Source organism: Acomys russatus, chromosome 1, assembly GCF_903995435.1.
Source record: "Acomys russatus chromosome 1, mAcoRus1.1, whole genome shotgun sequence".
NCBI lineage: Eukaryota > Metazoa > Chordata > Mammalia > Rodentia > Muridae > Acomys > Acomys russatus.
In genome coordinates, this window is record NC_067137.1 from 97,066,783 (window position 1) to 97,089,030 (window position 22,248).

At 44.5% G+C, this 22,248-nt stretch overlaps 1 protein-coding gene across 1 annotated transcript; it reads right to left on the reverse strand.

Annotated features, from left to right (window-relative positions):
- Nucleotides 1-16,767, reverse strand: Noxred1 (NADP dependent oxidoreductase domain containing 1). The gene is made up of 6 exons (XM_051154237.1): nucleotides 16,613-16,767; nucleotides 8,219-8,418; nucleotides 5,792-5,972; nucleotides 5,067-5,218; nucleotides 4,024-4,246; nucleotides 1-222 (listed from the first exon to the last, which is right to left on the reverse strand). Exons 1-6 carry the CDS (start codon nucleotides 16,765-16,767, stop codon nucleotides 33-35), a joined length of 1,101 nt encoding a protein of 366 aa, XP_051010194.1. The 3' UTR covers nucleotides 1-32.
- Nucleotides 16,768-22,248: the final 5,481 nt, after the last annotated feature.

The following is a 22,248-nucleotide window of genomic DNA, read 5'->3' on the forward strand; positions in this document are numbered from 1 at the left end:
TACAGTTCCCACACACAATGCGAGGCTCTCTGTCAACCCTGATCTCCCTGGGGTGGAGTAATGGTGACATCCTCTGGCAGTTCTTCTTTGGTCAGGGAGACGCCAAATGATACGCAGTACAGAAGAGTGAGGTGGTCCTGCAGAAGAGGAGTGGCTGAGAGGTGCTGGCTAAAGGGAGTCTCCTTGAGTTGCACAGCAATCAGATCAAACCAGGGGAAAGGCCTAGGTGGGGGAAAGATAGCATTACTTTCTTTCAAGACAGGATTTCTCTGTGTAACAGCCCTGGCTATCCTAGACTCACCTTGTAGACCAGGCTGGCCTTAGAACTCACAGAGATCCACCTGCCTCTGCCTCCCGAGTTCTGGGATTAGAGGTGTGCAATACCACACCCAGCTACATTATTTTCTTTTTAAAAATATATTTTTAATACATATAACCTAGGTGTGAAACACCAGACTGAGGGAAGAATCTCTGAACTTGACTATATCACTATAGAAATTTCCAGACACAAATAATGAAAAATGAAAACTGCAGTGATGGAGGTATATGGACCAGAACACAATAGAAGATATATGTATGTGTATACATATATATGTATATTTTTATATATAAACAGATAGATGAAATATATATATAAGTATATATATGTTTTATATAAGTGATATATATCAGATAGATTGATAGGTAGACACACACATGTATGTATATATGTATATATATACATACAGACGATAAAAAGATAGACAAGCCAACAGACAGATAATGCTGGAAGGAGAATAGAAAGGAACAAAATGCTTGAAATAACAACTGAAATTTTTCCCCAAATTAATATCATATACCAAATCATAGGCCCAGGTGGCTAGCTAAGAAAACCAAACAGGATAAATGCCAACAATAAAATGGCAAATAGCAATCATGAGATATGGACAAAATCATGAGAAGCCAGAGGCAAACTACTTCACGACAGAGTGGTCTTACTCACTTCTCAGACTTCTCAGAAGCCATGCAAACAGGAAGACAATGGAGTGAAATATTTAAACTATCAGCCCAGAATCATGACTATTTTAGGTTTACTTGTTTTGTTTGCATGTGTTGAATGTGCACACATCCATCCCTTGTGGCCAAGGAAGCCAGAAGAGGGCAGTGGATTTCCTGGCCCAAATGATTCTGAGCCACCCTGTGGGTGCTGGGAACCAAACCCAGGTTCTTGCAAGAACAGCAAGTTCTCTTAACCACCGAGCCATCTCTCCCTCCCCCAGAACTGTGATTTTTTTTTTTTTAATTTTTATTTGTTGCATATGAGTGCTTTACAGAAGAGGGCAGCAGATCTCATTATAGATGGTTGTGAGCCACCATGTGGTTGCTGGGAATTGAACTCAGGACCTCTTGAAGAGCAGGTGGCACTCTTAACCACTGAGCCATTTCTCCAGCCCTAGAACTGTGAATTTTGTAGAATTATCCTTCAGAAGTGAAGGAGAAATGACAACTTTATCAAACCAAAGTTGAAGGAATTGTCAGTATAGCAACCTTACAAGGAAAGTTCAAAGTTCTTTAGAATGAAGGAAAATAACAAATGTTAGAAACTTGGAGCCACATAAAGGAAGGAAGAACATTAAAGATTTGTTTTCCGGCCAGGCACGGTGTCACACACCTTTAATCTCAGCACTCAGGAGGCAGAGGCAGGTGGATCGTTGTGAGTTTGAAGCCAGCCTGGTCTACAGAGTGAGTTCAGGATAGCCAAGACTACACAGAGAAACCCTGTCTCAAAAAACCCAAAGCTAAAAACAACAAAAAACTGTTGTCTCTTTGAGCTAAGCTGGAGACATGGCTCAACTGTTAAATGCTCAAAAATACTGTAAGAAAATGGCTTTTAGTCTAGAATCTGCTACTTAACCATACTCTCAATAAAATTGTTGGTAAGAGTACACACATTTTCAAACATATTAAGTCTCCAATATTACTCCCAATGTACCCTCAGGAAGTTATTATAGGCTATGGTCCACTGAAAAATGAAAAAGCCAAGCATGGTAGTGCACGCCTTTACTCCCAGCACTCGGGAGACAGAGGCGAGCAGATTGCTGTGAGTTCGAGGCCAGCCTGGTCTACAAAGCGAGTCAAGGATAGCCAAGGCTACACAGAGAGACCCTGTCTTGAAAAAATCAGAACACAAAAACAAAAACAAAACAAAAGCAAACAAACAAACAAAAAACTAAAAGAGATTCAGGAAATAAAACAACAGAGAAGTAAGGGAAATTCTCAAACTGAACCGTCTACTCGTGATGGGAATATGGCGTGGGGAGGAGAAACTGCAATCAGTGGTGATGTCTGGAGTCTAGGTGCCTGAAGCTCCTGCTGAAGCAGAAATTAGGTAAAACCCGGAGTAAACAGGGATGCTCCCGCACGTGTCGGATTTCAGAGGAGATGGTGAGTGTGTGCTTACTGGTGAATATGTGCACAGCACCAATGTAGAGTTTTATGATCCCAGTGTACAAATGACAACCTGAATTCCCAAACCTGGAAAAGATCACTCAGGAACAAATGGCGATGAAAAGGGGGGCCCAGTGTTGATCCTTCGGAACCCTCAGATCTAAGGGGAGGACAGCAAGGAGTTATCAGAGAGGAATGTGGGGTCACAAAAACCATGAGGAGCAACAGCTAGAAGGAGAGCAAAGTGCTCACTGAGTCTGGAGACGTGGGGTCACTGGTAACGACAGCAGCAAAACTTTACCATCGGATGAGCAAAGACCAGAAAGGCTGACTTTATCGTCACCACCCTAAAGAGAAATGACATTCCAATGTGGTATTGGTGGTGATGTCTCGCTAAGCAGTAATGTACATATGTGTCCTGTAACTCAGCTACTCGTCGATAGATTTACCTAGCAGAAATACCAGTCCCAGTATTCAAAGTCAGACCATGGATGTTCTCGCAACCTGGGCGTGGTGGCTTACGCCTTTAATCCCAGCACTCCGAGGCAGAGGCAGGCAGATCATTGTGAGCCAGCCTGGCCTACAGAGTGTGAGTCCAGGACAGCCAGGGCTAAACAGAGAAACCCTGTCTTGAAAAAACAACAGCCAGGCATGGCGGCACACGCCTTTAATCCCAGTACTCGGGAGGCAGAGGCAGGTGGATCGCTGTGAGTTCGAGGCCAGCCTGGTCTACAAAGTGAGTTCAGGACAGTCAAGGCTAACACAGAGAGACCCTGTCTCGAAAAACAAAACAAAAAACAAAAAAGAAAAAGAAAGAAAGAAAAAACAAACAAACCAAAAACCACCTAAGGCAGAGCAAGGCTGGGTGAGATGTAATTGGCACAATACTGCAAGTGCAGCTGCTATTCCTAAGTGAAGCAGACAATGCCAGCATCCACACAGATTTTTAGCTGGATGCAGAAAGCAAAAGCGGTATTATTCCTCTGTGTTTCTAACACTGGAGGGATAGATAGATGTGTGTCTATTACAACAATAATACAAATATCTGTTGGTGCCTAGATAAAATGACAAAAAACAGTCTACTGGCCAACTATAAAAATGACATTTAGGGGCTGGAGAGAAGGCTCAGAGGTTAAGAGCACTGTCTGCTCTTCCAGAGGTCCTGAGTTCAATTCTCAGCAACCACATGGTGGCTCACAACCATCTATGATGAGATCTGGTGCCTTCTTCTGGCAGGCAGTCACACATGCAGGCAGAACATTGTATACATAATAAAAAAAAAATTTTTTTTTAAATGACATTTAAAAGGCAGGAAAGCGTTCGGGTTTTTGTTTTGTTTTGTTTTGTTTTGTTTTTCCTTGCAGATTGTATTTCTCTGCAGGAAGTTAAATGCCAGGTGTGGTGGCACACACATTAATCCCAGCACATAAGGAGGCAGAGGCAGGCAGCTCTCTGAGAGTCTGAGGCCAGCCCTGGTCTACAAAGTCAGTTCCAGGACAGCCAAGGCTACATAAAGAAACCTCTGTCTCAAAAAACAAAAAACAAAACAAGGTTAAGACAAAACTGTAGGACAGATCCAGATGTTGGATACCTCACCTTTTATGAAACAAGTTCTTGACGTAGTTTTTGTTCATAAAATGTGTTAAGTGAAATCTGGGGCACGATGCTATGTCTTTCTTGCAGCTTTCTAAGTGCACAGAGAGAAACAGTCTGTTCAGAATCTGCAGCACGCTTGAATGAAACACATTCCTTGCTGTACAGATATTGATGATCGCGTAGAACACTCCCTCCAGCCATTTGGTGTTAAGGATCACTCCTCCTAGGCAGAAAGAAAAGGAACAAGGGACATCTGCAAACACACACTGCAGGAAACCCAAAAGAAACCCAGAGTGACTGCAAAGCCACCTTTTCTCCTGCAGTGGTTGTCAGTACGACAGGAGATGAACAGACACTCTTTCTTATTTGCCTTGTCTAACAGATGATGTGCTTGATCACACCAAAGGGGAACACAGATAGGACAAAGACAGACACTGCTAACGGCAGAAGGACCTCTACAATGGTCCCTGCCCACAGCAGGAGGAACTAGAGACCACTGAGGGATTAGAGGGGAAAACCTTCCCCGCACCCCAGATATTGTGTTCTCCTGTTTTTGTTCTGTTTGGGTTGATTTCATTTTTTGTTTTGTTTGTTTGTTTGTTTGTTTGTTTTTTGAGAGATGTTTACATGTAGCTTTAGCTGCATTCAAACTGGTTATATAGCCAAGGAGTCTTGCTGGCCTGATTCTCCTATCTCCACCTCTCCACGGCTGAGATTATAGGTGTGTACCAGCAAGTTTACTCATTGCTCACGTAAGCTATTTCCCCCAGTTGTTTCTAGTCCAGACTTAATGATCCAGGCTCCTCTGTTCTGCCTAAGAGAGGTTGCTTTTGCCTACCAATCTCTTTGCATGCCAAATTCAAATGACTACAAATGTATCTGTTTGTGCTTCCCCCCAAGACACACACACACACACACACACACACACAGAGAGAGAGAGACAGAGACAGAGACAGAGACAGAGAGAGACAGAGACAGACAAACAGGCATAGAAAGTACTTGTCAAAAGAATGTCAGAAATAGTTACACGGTTGTGCCATTACCAACATTACTATAGGGGCAGGTAGCCCGGAGAATCACTGGATCTTCGAGAGCATCTGTGATGTTCCTATTATCGCCCCAGATGTTGTTCAAATCCTCAGTAAAACTATATTGAGGCCGAATGATGTTGGTGTGGTTCAGGAGAAGTTTCAACCTGGAAGCCACAAAGACAGTGCCAGATTGCCAGCAGCTAGCCAATCTGCCACATTTGCATGCCAGCCAAACCACCGCCGCTTCCCCCTGCAAGGCACTGCTCAGGGACCGTGATATGGGGCTGAGGGTGTACTGAGGGCGCTGATGAATTGGACCAGTCAACCATGCACCTAATATTTGCTGAATGCTACCATGTACCTGCCTCTTGACTGCATGCAAGAGTACAAAAACCAATGATGTGCGGTTTTAGTAGCTTTTCATGGTGTCTGCTGTTTTCTCATTCATGCAGAGTGGGAAACAGTATGCCATTAACGTTTTAAGCAGGGAAAAGCATCCCAATCCCGAGTGTTGTTGGTGTAAAAGTAAGGGACGGGGGGGGGGGGGGGGGGGGGGGGGGGACTGGGGAAGGAAGATGGAATTAGCAAGGCTGGCTGGGTCTTCCTGCAGGTCAGGCAGCCTCCTCAATCCTGAGGATGACAACTCCAAGAGGCGGGGCTACATGTGGTGGCGGGGGGGGGGGGGGGGGGGGGGGGGGGCAGGCAACAGTGGTTCTGGTCTCCTCTTGACAAGATACCTGGGTAGCGGGACGGCGGATACAAAGCTGTACACGATGCAGGTCTTCTCGAGTTTGGCTTGAATTTCTATGCAGATATTAGGCAGCTGAGCTGGTAAGCAGCAGAGAAACAACACTTTGGCCCAGCTCGCCACAGAAGCGTTGTCATAGCGGCACTGGACCCCTAGCTTCTGCAACTCAGCTGGAAGGGAGAAAGAGCACCACGCTGAGGAGTTTGACCTGAATCTCAGCTGCGGGGAGAGGATGGTGGTAATTGTGTGGCAGTAAGCAAGCTAAAGTCACGTTGCCACAGAAACCAAAAGCTGTTCCTGGATGCCTCTCTGAGCAACACAGAAGACCCCTCCCAGCGCCACTGCAGCAGAGCTTGCGCTTGTAGTATGATTTCTTTTGTCTTGATTTCAGAACAAATGCTAATTTTTTTTTTCTAATGTGAGCTAGAAAAAAAAATATCCCTACAAAGCATTCTGATTCAAATTACTGAGATAACGGGTACAGTCTTTCCGTGCATTGGTTAAGGTGACTCTCACCAGGAGCTTCTGAGCCCAGTGAGGATGGTTCCCATATTACAGATGAGCTAACTGAGGCTCTGGGATGCTTTGTGACTCACTGAAAGTTACATGGCTTACTGGCTTGAGTTAGTGGGTAAAATTTGAAGCGTGAGAGACTGTGCAGCAGAAACTGGGAGGAGCATGGAAGGTTTAAGTTTTGTAATGGATGCACAATAGTAAGCTATTCATAAGTATAGAGGCAAAGTCTCTGTGTATGTGGTAACTCATACAATTGCATTGAACACACAGGTATTTAATTATTTGATTACCCTGCTGCAATATAGATTTTTTCTTTCTTTCTTTTATTTTAATTTTATTTATTTTTTGGTTTTGCAAGACAGGGTTCCTCTGTGTGGCCCTGGCTGTCCTGGGCTCACTCTGTAGACCAGGCTGGGCCTCGAACTCACAGAGATCCACCTGCCTCTGCCTCCCAAGTGTTGGGATTAAAGGCATGAGGCACCACCGCCTGACCTGCAATATGGATTTTCAAACGTGAGAAGTTAACTGTGTACTTCCATCTGATATGCTTCAAGTGCTACTGAGAAACAGAATGTGCATGCCACCAGAAAGGTAAGAGCTCATTCCGATGACCAAACAACTGTGAACATGATGCTGGGTATGCGGCTCCTGTCCAAGGCCATGCCTACACATGGCTTCTCATGGGCAGGATAAAGACGGTGCTTAGAGAGCAGGCAGCCATCTTTCTTTGATACACATACAACAGCAGTTCTCAATGCATGCGTAGCAACCCTTTTGGGAGTTGTCCAACTCTTTCACAGGGGTCACTTACCAGATATACTGCATAGATCAGCTGGTTACATTCCTGTTCAGAACTGTAGCAAAATTACAGCCGTGAAGTATGGCTGGAGGTCACCACAGCATGAGGAGCTGTGTTAAAGGGTCGCAGCAGTAGGAAGGGCGAGAACCACTGATTTAGAAGCTGGTGACAAGCATGCTGCTTAAAAATCTTTATTTTAAGCCAGACAGCGGTGGCGCATGTCTTTAATCCCAACACTTGGGAGGCAGAGGCAGGAGGATCTCTGTGAATTCTCTGAGGCCAGCCTGGTCTACAAAGCAAGTTCCAGGACAGCCAGGGCTACACACAGAGAAGCCTTGTCTCCCAAAACCAAAACCAAAACCAAAACCAAAAAAAAAAAAAGAAAAAAAATCTTAATTTAAAGACTGTTAAATGATACAAAATGTGCTTTCAATTTCAAGTTTTAAAAAAAGGATACATGGCTGGAGAGACGGCTCAGAGGTTAGGAGCCCTGGCTGCTCTTCCAGCCGTCCTGAGCTCAATTCCCAGCAACCACATGGTGGCTCATAACCATCTATAATGAGATCTGGTGCCCTCTTCTGGCCTGCAGGTATACATGCAGGCAGAGCATTGTATAAAATATAAATAAACAAACAAATAAATAAATAAATAAATAAATAAGGTACAGTATCAATTTCCACTACACTTCCAAAAAAAAAAGAGAAGAGACAGTAGAGTAAGAAGGCTATGGTGATTACTCTCCTTTCATAATAACTTTTCTACACTATGCATCCTGCTTTGCACAGTCGGAATGGTTTGGATAAGTGCATACATCCATGTAGCGCACATTTCTCTCTAGAGCAGTGGTTCTTTGGCCTTCCTAATGCTGCAGTTCTTTAATAGGGCTCCTCACGTTGCGCTGAGCCCCCCAGCCACAGAAATTATTTTTGTTGCTACCTCATAACAGTAATTTTGCTATTGTTGTGAAAAGGCAAACTTTCTTTTTCTTTCTTTTTTTTTTTCAACTTTTTTTTCATCTTTTTTTCTTTTAAAGGCAACCTTTCAAGATAGCCTTGTTGAGGCTGCCCAGTACCGCACCTACTGACAGCCACTGCTCCTCACCCAGGGACTCTGGCCTCCGTGTGGACATCTTCAGGCTCTCGGCAGGGAGGGGGACAAGTTTCAGCAGCACTTTAGCCAGTTGTTTTCCGAGGTGGCCACCTCCAATGATGCCCACCTTGACCTCCGTGTCCTCGGGGTCTACGCCTTCAAATGACACAGCCCGCGCATGCTTTGCATGCGAACACTCACGTATTAATTCTCTGGAGAGTGAACAAATACATGTAAATGCATGTGCATGCTGTAGTTTTCCCTAGCTGTATTTAAAGCTCTCTAACTTTTTTTTTTCCCCCACGTGGAAGCCTAACGGCAGTGTAATACTTCAGAAACGAGGCATTTCAATTGGAGGCCCCTTACATCCTGAAAAGGTGCATCCCTTTTCCAATGGACTGAAACCGAATGAAAATATCTATCAATGGAAGTATTTTTTGTTTTATGTTTCTTGCATTTTCCTGGGTCCTTAAACATGAGGTCGGTATACATCATTATTTCATTAACTTTTACAATCACCACGATCGTTACCCATCATATGGTGATTACAGCATACTGGGGACCAGATTTTTGGTTTATTTTCTGGGCAGACAGCTGTCAACTAGAATTTATCATCACTGCCTTAAGTACACAGTATGTTTGAGTCAATGCATACTGCTGTGCAGTAGATATCTAGGCCCTTTGCATCCTTGTAAAACAGAAACTTTATACTCCCAACCAGCTCATGTCCCCTCCCCACATCTGGCCCTTATCATTTTCCTGTTTGTTTTCTGGCTACTTAAGATACATCATGTGAGCAAAGTCATGCAGCATTATCATTTTACTTTTAGGATTGTGTCCACATGGTTCGTCCAATTCCTAGCTCGTCAAATTTCCTTCTTGAGGCCTATATATATATATACGAACACAATTTGTTTTGTAGAGTTTCGTGTAGCCCAGGCTGGCCTTAACTTTCAGATTTCCCTGCCTCTGCTTTCTGAGTGCTGAGATTACAGGTTCAAGACACCTCGCACATATATGACAGAGCCAGGGCAGAACCTTTAATCCCAGTGCTCAGGAGGCAGAGGCAGGCTGTGAGTTCAAGGCCAGCCTGGTCTACAAAGAGAGTCCAAGACAGCCAAGGTTACACAGAGAAACCCTGTCTCGAAAAGCAAAAAAAAAAATAAATAAATAAAAATAAATAATAAAAAATTAAAACCAAGTAACCAACAAACAGACATATATGACAGTTTATTTATCCATTGTATTAACAGTTTGTCTTGTTACTGTGATACCTAATGAAGATATCTTAAGGGAGTCTTAGCTACCTTTCTATTGCCATGGCAAAATGCCATGACCAAGGCAACTTACAAAAAGAAAGGGTTTTATTTTTTAAAAAGATTTATTTATTATGTATACAGTGTTCTGCCTGCATGCCAACCTGCATGGCAGAAGAGGGCACCAGATCTCATTATAGATGGTTGTGAGTCACCATGTGGTTACTGGGAATTGAATTCAGGACCTTTAGAAGAGCCATCTCTCCAGCCCTGAAAGGATTTAATTTGAGGCTCACGGATCACCTTACAATCAAAGTGGAGTCAAAATGGTTTCTGATATGCTAAGAGCTGGTGTTAACAGAGGAGCTGCAGCCATGCTAGGAACTAGCGTAGGTCTCAATGGAGCGGCTACAGGGTTTAAGCAGAGGGTTAGAATCCAGTGTTGTCGTGTTGGGGAGCATGGCAGCAGTAGGCAAGCAGGCACTAGACTAGTGGCTGAGAGCTTACTTCCTGATCCACAGGTAAGAAACAGAGAGACACACACGCCTTCTCCAATAGGGCCACACCTCCGAATCCTTCTCAAACGGTTCCAGCAACTAGAGGCCAAATATCCAAACATATGAGCCTATGGCGGCGGGAGTGGGGGATGGGGGGTGGGGGGGCACATTCTCATTCAAACCACCACAAGGGGTATTTTTTTCTCATAGCTGGGGGTATAGTCCATCATGGTCAGGAATTTATGGAGGCAGGAACTTGCAGAGATGGTCGCAGTGTGTCTACAGTCAGAGTGATGAAGGCTAGTGTGCAGCTCACTTTCCCTTTTTATTCAACCCAGGATCCAGCCCATGGGACATTACCACTCACAGTTTAGTTTGGCCTTTCTACCACAATTGACCTAATCTACATGATTCTTGGTTCTATCAAGTTGACAACAGATATGAAGGAATATCTCACAGTAGTTGTGATTTGCGTTTTCCTGGTGGTTGTCAGTGCTGAACATCCTTTCATGTACCTGTTGGGCATTTCTACATGTTCTTTGAAGAAGTTTTAGGTTAAAAATCAGGTTGTTGAGTTAATTGCTGAGTTGCAGGAGATCTTTATATATACTGAATTTTATCATTAAGATTTTCTGTGTAGCCCTGGCTGTCCTGGAAACTCACAGAGATATATCTGCCTCTACCTCCCGAGTGCTGGAAATAAACATGTGCATCACTACTGCCTGGCTTTTTTGTTGTTTTTCTTTTCTTTTCTTTTTTGTTTTTTCGAGACAGGGTTTCTCTGTGTAGCCTTGGCTGTCCTGGACTCGCTTTGTAGACCAGGCTGGCCTCAAACTCACAGTGATCCACCTGCCTCTGTCTCCCGAGTGCTGGGATTAAAGGCGTGTGCCATCACTGCCCGGCCTCTTTGTTGTTGTTTTTCAAGACAAGGTTTCTCTGTGTAGCCCTGGCTGTCCTAAACTCACTTTGTAGACCAGGGTGGCCTCAAACTCACAGAGATCCACCTGCCTTGGACTCCCTGAGTGCTGGGATTAAAGGCATGCACCACCACACTGGCTTTTTTCTTTCTTTCTTTTTTTTAACCTAACTGAATCAGTTACGACTTCCAGGGCTATAGTGAATAAAGGAGGTGGAAGTGGGAGTCCTTGTCTTGTTTCTGGTCTTAGAAGAGGAGCTTTTACCTTCACACATAATATTACCTTGGGCTTTTATATATCGCCTTTAGTACACTGAAGTAATTTCCCGCCAGTTGTGGAGTGCTCTTATCCTGGCAGAATACTGACTTTTGACTTCTGCACTGACTGAAATCCTGTGACTTCTGTCTCTCCTTTGGTTAATGTGGTCCTGCAAAAAGGTCCCTAGACAGAAAGTCAGAAATCAGAGACTGTGACTAACTCCCCTGCTACACTATGTCCTCTTTATTTCACACAAAATGAAGGCAAGCCACTCTCTTCTCATCTAAATAGAAAAGAAAGAGACTTCACCTCCCTGATGTTCTGGAATTTTGAGATGACCATTAACAGCAAAGCCCCTGAGCATGTGCAGTTCCCTAATCCTCTCACCTAGGGGCTGGCACAGAGCCTTCCACTGCTGGGTCTCGACCAGTAAGGGTAATTTAAAGGAAAACTGACACATAGTGTATGTCCTACAGCTTCAAATCACTAATATTGTATTGTATCAGGGTTCTCCAAAGGATCAGAACTGATATTCTGTATATTATATGTATGTGCGCGCACGCATGCACACATGTGTGTTAGTGTGTGTGAGTATGTGTGTGAGTGTGTGTATATGTGTGTGTGAGTGTGTATGTGAGTATGTGTGTGAGAGTGTGTGTGTGTGTGTGTGTGTGTTTGTGTATGTGTGTAGACTGGCTTACAGAATGTGGCCTTGGTAATCCACCAATGGCTGTCTCCCAGCAAAAGGATGAGAATTTAATAGCTATTCAGTCTATGAGGCTAGATAGTGCCACAGTCCAAATCAGTCGCGGGAGAGGATTCCTGCCGAGCCACTGGTCTTCAGTCTGCTTTGGAATCCTAAAGAAGCTGGATTTAATACTGTCCACAGCTCTAGGATAAACTAAGTTTAGAATGAAAGTGAGGGCAAGAAGAAGAAAAGCAGTTTCCTTCCGCGTTCTTTTCTGAGCACCGACACCAGATGTGGCCCAGATATAGGCGGGTCTTCTTGTTTCAGAGCATCTGACCAAGTTAATCCTTCATAGGAGAGCCTAGCAGCTAGGCTTTCAGTTCATTCCATATAGTCAAGCTGACAGCCTAGACTAGCTATCGTGTTTGTGTTATAGATAACAAAAATAATGAAATGGGAGACACCGTACCATGCCCAAAGAAAGGTTATACAACTTAAGTATCATAAAAGATGGAGCTAAGCTGGGTGTAGTGGTGCACACCTTTAATCCCAGCACTTAGGAGGCAGAGACCCGCGGATCTCTGTGAATTCAAGGCCAGCCTGTTCTAAAAAAGAGAGTCCAGGACAGCCAGGGCTCTGTGTAACAGAGAAACCTGTCTAGAAAAACCATTAAAAAAAAAAAAAAAAAAAAAAAAAAAAGATGGAGCTAGTCAAATGATTCCCACTAAGCATTGCCCTGTTGTTAGCATCTAAGTCCATAAAGAACAACATACCAACAGCTGGCTCCATGTGGCCCTCACACATGACTTTGCTCACACTGCCCTTTCACTTCCTCTTCCAAATGAGTCTTTGCTTTCCTAGTCTTTTGTCCACATCTATAAATTCTTTCATTATCGAGAACAAAAACTTGGATCAAAGAGATCTTCCCTCAGTCAACCTTTCTGACATCAATGTGTTGCACATTGACTGATTTTGCATGCTGAAGCATCCTTGTATTCCAAGAATAAATTCCAGGGCCTGGAGAGATGGCTCAGAGGTTAAGAATACTGTGTGGGGGCTGGAGAGATGGCTCAGAGGTTAAGAGCACTGACTGCTCTTCCAAAGGTCATGAGTTCAATTCCCAGCAACCACATGGTGGCTCACAACCATCTATAACAATATCTGGTGCTCTCTTCTGATGTGCAAGCAGAATGTTATATAGATAATAAATAAATAAATCTAAAAAAAAAAAAAAAAAAAAGAATACTGTGTGTTCTTCCAAAGGTCCTGAGTTCGATTCCCAGAAACCACATGGTGGCTCACAACCATCTATGCTGAAATCTGGTGCCCTCTTCTGGTGTGCAGGCAAACATGCGGACAGAATACTGTATTAAGAAAAAAAAAAAAGAATAAATTCCACTTGTTTATGTGTAGCCTTGGCTGTCCTGGAACTCCCTCTGTAGACCAGGCAGGGCTCAAGCTCAGAGACTCCCCTGCCTCTGCCTCCCAAGTGTTGAGAATAAAGGCCACCACATAATCTTCTTAATGTAATACTGGACTCATAGCTAGCTTATTTTATTTTGTTTTTTAAGATTTATTTACAGTGTTCTGCCTGCATGTTTACCTGCAGGCCAGAAGAGGGCATTAGATCACATTATAGATGGCTGTGAACCACCATGTGGTTTCTAGGAATTGAACTCAGAACCTCTGGAAGAGCAGTCAGTGCTCTTTACCTCTGAGCCATCTCTCCAGCTCCCATACCTAGCTTCTTTTTGACGATTTTCACATCAGTTCTCAGCATTGGTAGACACACTGGTTGGTAGCTTTCTCACAATATCTTCGGCTTCAGTATTAAGGTAATGCTAGTTTCTAAAATAATTTGGAAATGTTCTCTCTTCTCCAGTTTTTTTGCTAGAGTTTGGGAGAGCTTGTTAATTTTTCCTGCGCACTGCATCTACATATGCTTGTTCGTGCAGCAAGATTAATGCCGGTTATCTTCCTTGATTGACCTTCACCTTAATGAGGTTAAGATCTCTGAGTGACCCCAGAGTCCATGATTTAGGCAGGCAGCTTAGCCACCTCACACTGTCTGTCTTAGTTAAGGTTTCTACTGCTGTCAAGAGACACCACAACCATGGCATCTCCTGTAAAGGAAAACATTTCATTGAGGCTGGCTTACAGTTCTGAGGTTCAGTCCATTATCGTCACAGCGGAAAGCACGGTGGCATGCAGGCAGACATGGTGCTGGAGCGGGAGCTGAGAGTTCTCCATCCAGGCAGGCGGACAGGAGGAAGAGACTGCCATAGTGGGCCTGGCTTGAGTCTCTGAGACCTCAAAGCTCACCCCACCAGTGTCAAGACTTCCCTACTACAAGGCCACACCTGCTAATGGTGCCACTCCCTGTGAGCCTGTTGGGTCTGTTTTCACTCAGATCACCACACTTACCAGTGCCTCTGCGATGACAGGAAGGCTGCCCAGGCATAGCTGGCATTTCAGTTACTTGGTTGACAGGGATCTGAACTCATCAACTTTGCGCAGCCGTGCTTCAGCTGCCGAGTCAGCTCCCTGGGCCAAGACTGCTAGCTCTCCAAGCTTGACGCTATCTGGTCCAGGATTCCTTGGTTTGGAGGTTTTGGTTACCAGGTCAGTCTCCTTGCTGGTCTGTTTTTGGCCTTCATGGTTGGTCTTTATAGGTTCCTAGGTTTTCCATTGCTTTGGTGTTTTGCAGTTTCTTGACAATTCTTTATTCCTGTGCCATTGGCTATCACAGCTGTTCTTCCATGTCTGATGGTTGATTCCTTTTTCCTTAGTTTAGATAAGGCTCTGCCAGTTTTGTTGATGTTTTTACTTACTTAGTGTTTTTTAAGATTTATTTATGTATACAGTGTTTTGCCTGCATATACACCTGCAATGCCAGAAGAGGGCACTAGATCATATCATAGATGGTTGTGAGCCACCATGTGGCTGCTGGGAATTGAATTCAGGACCTCTGGAGGAGTAGCCACTGCTCTTAACCATTGAGTCTTCTCTCCAGGCCCTTGTTGGTGTTCTTTTTTTTTTTTTTTTTTTTTTTTTTTTTTTTTTTTTTAAGCCCACTTAAAAAAAAAAAAAAAGATTCACTTATTATTTACATAGTATTCTGCCTGCATGTGTGCCTAGATGCCAGAAGAGGGCACCAGATCTCATTGTAGATGGTTGTGAGCCAACACGTGGTTGCTGGGAATTGAACTCAGGACCTTTGGAAGAGTAGCCAGTGCTCTTAACCTCTGATTCATCTCTCAAGCCCTAAAACCCCACTTTTTAGTTTAACTATTTCCCCTATAGCTGATCTATCCTACATTTTATTTTATTTTATTTTATTTTTCTGCTTAACTTCCTTCATTTTGCTAAGTTGGGGCTTAAGTTTCTCTAGTTCCTAGAGATTTACTACGTATCCTCTCTCAACTCATTAAAATTGGGGAATGGAACCTGTTGAGGACAGTAGGCCATATGGCCAATGTTCAGCCATCTTGTCAGCAATCTGTCATTTACCAGAAACCAGCTGACCCTGTCATGGTTCAGCAGTTAGACTAAAGATAAGATTTAGATGGAGCCACCCTGTTGTAGTTTAGCAGTTAGATTAGATAAGATAGCAAAATATTCGGTGTGGCATGACCTGCTTGGAATTCCTCACATCTTGAGATAGCCAGCAGCTGAGTTGCCATAGCAATATGCTTCCCTGCCCCCTGCCTTATAAAAACTCAGTGAAATTTTTCAATAAACGGGGCTTGATCAGAATCCAGACTTGCCCTCATTTCTTTGTGTCTCCTGTCCCCCCACTTGTCTGCCCCCTCCACAGGTACCCATTGAAGACCCCGTGGGCCAGGTCAGGAACCTCTGAGGGATGACTGATTCATGAAGCCTCCACTCTCATGAAGGAGTAAGGATATTGGAGGGATGGGCTCCTGGAGCTTACATTATTCCTCTTTCCAAGAATTTACGCTGGCTGCACCAGAAAATGAACCAAGATGACCTGACATTTCTCTCAATATTTTATTTATTTTTATTTTATGTGCATTGGTGTTTTGCCTGCGTGTCTGTGTGAGGATGTTAGATCTTGGAGTTATAGGCAGTGGTAGCTGCCATGTAAGTGCTGGGCATTGAACCCAGGTCCTCTGGAAGAGCAGGCAGTGCTCTTAGCCAGTGAGCCATTTCTCCACCACTCCCACCCACTCCCTTTTTTTTTGCGGTGGGGGGCGGGGGAGGAAACAGGGTTTTCCTGTGTAGTTCTGGCTGCCTTAGAACTTGATCTGTTGACTACGCTAGACTCAAACTCAGAGATCCGCCTTCCTCTGCCTCCCAAGTGCTGGGATTAAAGGCGTGTGCCACCATCACCCAGCCCAATATTCTTGGTTTTAAGTAAGCTATCTAGCTGTAGAGAGACAGCAAAGTCCAAAGTGGCTTTCCTATTACCCACTATTAGGCTAGTCTCAGAAGAAATAACTGCCTCTATTTGAAGCAACAAAGAGTGACTGGTCATTCATGTTGTGTAAGGCAAGCTGGCAGCATGGGTGGGTAAATACATGAAGAAATGAATGAACTAAACCACCCCACCCTCTGAACAGAAATCATCACTAGTCCAGCCTTTACTATCTAAACACAAGACATCCCTGTATGGATTTTGCTGGTCATTTCAGACCAGAAGTGATTGAATGTGGCCCGGAAAGCTTAGGTGATCAATTCTCTCACCAAATATAACCTCCAATATAAAAGGGCAGCTCCCTTGGGTTCTCAGCAGTGGCGCTTGTCTCTCTCTCTTTCAACTAGCTTACCTCAAAGTACAGGCCAGTTTGCAAAAAAAGACTGCATGGCCACAGCCCTTGATCATCAGTCCCCGATAACGTCCCTGCAGATACAGCCAGTAGCGCTCGTCCTCTGGAATGCCATACTCAAACTTCAGGGACTCAAGGCCGTCTAGTATATTCATTTCCAAAGCACCATCTCCTGCGGTGACAGACACCTGTCAATGTGACTCCCCAACCCTGGAGAACGGGTTCAGGAAGAAGGCTTTAGATATGAAGGTGGGTGTGCCTAAGGTCGTGAGGCCTCCCGCTGGTGGCTTTCAGCACCACTCTCCTTCTGGATTCTGTACTTGGCTTCCTAGTCACTTTCCTGGCTTTCTGAGAGCTGAAAGGGAATTAATTCACAGTAATATTTATTCGTATTAACTACAGGTGCATTTTTCAGCAGGGGTTACGGCAGCAGCAGGGTTCAGAGGTGTTCTCAGCTGGGCGGTTTCCCTTCTACTCCTTGGGCTTCTGAAACATTGCTGATCACACAAGATCTCATTTCCCAGAAAAATCTCCACTGTCAGTAAAGTCTGTGTTCCCTGTAGGGTAGAAAGGGCCCAAGCTGAGGACCACTGGCCCTTTATCTACAGCATAGGCACTTTGATATTAGAAAATAACTAGACATATGCAACGCCATCTACATAAATCTCTCACCAACCGACAGAGGTGTGCTCTACTCCTCAGGGCTTCCAGTTTGGGCAGGTGGAAACTCCATGTGGACGGGGCGAGCCACCTAAGAGAGTTGTCATTATGACTCCTTAGCAACCAGCTCATTCTAACCTCTGGTCTTAAAGCGGCAAGTTACGCCTACAAACTTTCCTGGCCTGAACGCCAGGAGGACACAGTTTCTTTCACTACTTGTAGGAATGCTAAACCAGGCCAGCATGGGACTTGATTTTCCCAACAGAAGATTTTGGGTTTCTATATTCTCTTGCAGAATGGAGTATCATATAGATCTCAGCACTGCTTTAAAAAAGAAAATGATAGGTCTCGTGAGATGCTAAGTGGGTAAAGGTGCTTGACATGCAAGCCTGGTGACATGGGTTCAATTTCCAAAGTCCATCTAAAGGTGGAAAAAGAATCCTTCATAAAGTTGTGTTCTCTCTCTCTCTCTCTCTCTCTCTCTCTCTCTCTCTCTCTCTCTCTTTCTTTCTCTCTCTCTCTCACACACACACACACAAACACACACACACTCCAAAATAAATGAAAACAGCAAACAAAACAGGTACTTATTTAATGAAAAATTTCCCCTATTATCTATGATTGAATCAGGACCTGTGCATGCTGAGCAGTAACCCCAGCCCCTTTCCGAAATAGTGACTCATTAAATATGATCCCCTGACTCAGTGTCCTATGCAGCTGAGACTACAGGGATGTACCAATTATAACATTCTGGCCCACACTGTAAAGGAAGCTTGCAGTGTTGAGGGATGAACCCAAAGCCTTGCCATCTGCTCGGCAAGCACCGCTCTTCTATCCCTTAGCACAGTACCCTTTCTTTTTATGTTCAATTATCAATCTTGTAGCAATCAAGGCTCAAATAAGAGTTTTAAACTAGCCACTCTAGGAGCCAGGCATGGGTGACGCATGCCTTTAATCCCAGCACTCTTGGAAGGCAGAGGCAGGTGGAGCTCTGAGTTTGAGGCCAGCCTGGTCTACAAAGTGAGTCCAGGGCAGCCTGAGCTGTTACACAGAGAAACCTTGTCTTGAAAAACCAAAAACAAACAAACAACAACAACAACAAAAACCCTACCCACTCTAAATTTCATTAGAGTAAAAAAAAAAAAATCGAGGTGAAATTCATGTAACATAAGATTACTCATTTTATTTATTTATTTTTTTTTTTTTTTTTTTGAGACAAGGTTTCTTTGAGTAGCCTTGGCTGTCCTAAACTTGCTTTGTAGACCAGGCTGTCCTTGAACTCACAGTGATCCGCCTGCCTCTGCTGGGATTAAAGGCGTGCGTCACCACTGCCCGGCCTCCAATCCCACTCTTACAGGAATATGACATACTCTTGCAAGTGATGTTTCCTGTTCCAAAGGAAAGAGGAACTCAAAATCCGCCAGACCCAGATGACCAATACAGCACCCTGCAGACACGAATTCCAGGCATTCCTTTAACTGTACGGTCTCAAAATTGGGATTCAGGGTCACCCCTTTGTGACCTGGCAACTTGGTTAGACCAAATGCTTTCCAGGATCCCTTCCTTGTATGTTTTTGGTTAGAGAGAACCACATGGGATGTTTTTGTGAAGAATCTAGAATGTGGAAATGAAATAGCAACCAGTTCCTGTTCCGGCTTGCAAAGCCACATCACTTACCTGCTGGCTGCCTTGGTGTAGCTCTACAGCTAGACCTGTAACAGCTCCACCTTTTCCTCCTTTAGGGGCTCACTCCTGGGCCAGCTCTTCCTCAGCTCCATGACAAAGACCACCAACTGCTCCTGCAGGATGTCCCTCTGCCAGGGTCGGAGGCGTGCATCCTAGTCTATAACTGCTGGATGGATGTCCCTCTGCAAAGGTAGGAGGCTGTTGGGGCATGATCTAATGTATTTTGATGCTAATTATTGCTTGCTGTCTCTATGACCCACCTTTTGATTAATAAAAAGCCATCCCACTGGGCAGGACAGAGGAGATAGAGGTGTGACTAAGGTTCCCAGGCTTAGGAGAGAGAGTGAGAGAGGAATCCTAGGAAGAAGAAGAGGACAGAAGAAAGACCTGAGGGACCCCGAGGAGAGAGAGAGGAAGGCCACCATGGGTTAGATGGAGGAGAAGCACATGGGCGGCATGGATGGAGAATTGGCCCAGATGAAGAACATTAGCAACTATTTGGGATTATGGGTGGGAGGTAGCTTGATAGAAGCTATTAGAAGCAGATGGCATGGGATTGGGGCAGGTATGGGATACTTGCCCCACCATGGAAAGTAGTTTAGAGGATTAATGTCTGCCGTGCCCCAGGATAACTAAGGCTATTTTAAAATGTAACAAGTGTCAGTGTCTTAATTGATTGCTAACCAGACATACTGATAATACAGATAAATAAACTACAACTAGCGGGCTTTACTAAAGTAATAATAATACAGATAATTTAAAAACAACAAGCTTATTGTTTTTTAAATTATCGGTATTATTATGCCTACCGCGTTGGGTGCCACTTGTTGATAATATTACCTGTATTATCAGTATGCCTGGCTAGTGATCAATCAAGACACTGACACTTGACATATTTTAAAATAACTTTAGTTAACCTGGGGCAAGGCAGACATTAAAACTCTAAACTACTTCCCATAGTGGGGCAGGCACGGGATACTTGTCCCAATCCCATGCCATCTGCTTCTAATAACTTCTATCAAGCTACCTCTCATCCATAATCCCAAATAATTGCTAATGTTCTTCATCTGGGCCAAATCTCCATCCACGCCGGCCATGTGCTTCTCTTCCAGCTAAGCCATGGTGGCTTTCCTCTCCTCTTCCCTCGGGCCCTCTGATCTTCTTCTTCTTCCCAGGACACTCTCTCTCTCTCTCTCTCTCTCTCTCTCTCTCTCTCTCTCTCTCTCTCTCTCTCTCTCTCTCTCTCTCTCTCAGCCCAGGAAACTTAGCTACACCTCTGTCTCCTCTATGCCCCCCCCCAATAGGAGGCATGCATCCTAGTCTATAACTGCTGGCTGGTTTTATGTCAACTTGACTCAAGCTAGTTATCAAAAGGAGGGAACCATCGGATCCAGCTGTAAGGCATTTTCTTCTCTTTACCATTTGTTTGTTTTGAGATGGGGTCGGGGGAGCTTCTATGTGTAACAAGAGCCCTGGCTGTCCTGAACTCGCTTTGTAGACCAGGATGGCCTCAAACCCAGAGATCTGCCTGCCTCTGCCTCCTGAGTCCTGGAATTAAAGGTGTGTGCCACCACGTCCAGCTAAAGCGTTTTTTAAAATGAGTGATTGGGGGCTGGAGAGATGGCTCAGTGGTTAAGGGCACTGATTGCTCTTCCAGAGGTCCTGAGTTCAATTCCCAGCAACCACATGGTGGCTCACAACCATCTATAATGTGATCTGATGCCCTCTTCTGACCTGTAGGTATGCATGCAGACATACATGTATACATAATAATAAATGTTAAAAAAAAAAGTGATTGATATGGGTCGGGGGCCATGGTCCAGCCCTTCCTGGTTTGATGGTCCTAGGTTCTATAGGCAGGCTGATCAAGCCTTGAGGAGCAAGCCACCGAGTGAGCTGGGCTCCTCCATGGCCTTGACACCAGTTCCTGCCCTCTTTGACTCCTGGAAGTGTAAGTTGGTAAACCCTTTCCTCCTTAACTTGCTTTGGCAATAGTAACCCTAAGATAACAACTCAGTTTTAGATTTGCCATCTGTCCCTCACTTTATAGCTATCTTCTCTCCCTCACCACCTACCCTGTGAAATTCAAAGTCCGTCATCACCAGACACAAAAGCAACCCACCTTACACAGCCAGCCAGCCAGCCACCTTCTTGACCTAGTCAAATCCCTGTAATGGAAGGGTGGATAGAAACTGTCTGCACTCCTAGCACTTCTGCTTCTCAAGTCGGACATGGAAGCAAATCAAACCCACTTCTTCAGCAGTAGAAAGATCCTCAGGAAAACAACCAAGTATGACGACCTGGAATGTAGATGCCTGCAAAAATGCAGATGTAATCTGATCCCTTTTTGTTTTGTTTGTGGAGACAGGGTTTCTCTGTGTAGTCCTGGACTCACTTTGTAGACTAGGCTGGCCTTGAACTCACAGAGATCCACCTGCCTTTGCCTCCCAAAGTGCTGGGATTATAGGCATGTGCCACCACATGGGGCGGGGCTATAATCTGATGCCTTTAAAGTAGATTTCTTTTAACATTTGTATGCATACATGTGGGTGAACTCAGCTGTGAACCTGTGTTGGTCAAAAGACAACTCATGGGAGTCATTTCTTACCTTCTACCATGTGGGGCCTAAGATCAAACTCAGGGCTTCAGACTTGGTGGCAAGTGCTTTTACCCACTGACCCATCTCTCTAGCCCTAAAGCATTGTTAAACACTGCTGTTACTAATGTTTTAAGTAGAATAATTCTTGCAGTGGGGGCCTGCCCTGTACATAACAGGCTATTTTCCGACACACACTCCCAAGTTTGGCAATAAAAAGTGCCTTCAGACATTGCCAATGTTTCCTGCAGCCCAAACTGCCTCCAGTTAAGAAGTACAACCTTGCTGAGCATGGTGGCACACACCTTTAATCCCAGCACTGGAGAGGCAGAGGCAGGGACATTGCTGTTTGAGTTCGAGGCCAGCCTGGTCTACAAAGTGAGTTCAGGACAGCCAAGGCTACACAGAGAAACCCTGTCTCAGGAAAAAAGAAAAAAAAAAAGAAGTACAGACTTAAACTAGAGCATGCTGGGTGCTGCGTGCCTCAATTGTTTTCCTACCACTTCACCCACTGGTCACAAGAGTGTAGAACACTCCAGTCACTGACTATGGTGGGTACACAGGGTAAGGGAGTCGCCCCCGCACTGGTTTGTCCTCAATAGAGCTGGGGAGAGAGGTCATGTCTTCTGTCTCTTGGATTAGTGCTATTAGCCAAACACTGCTGCCTTGCTGTGCCACTGTCACTCTATAATGG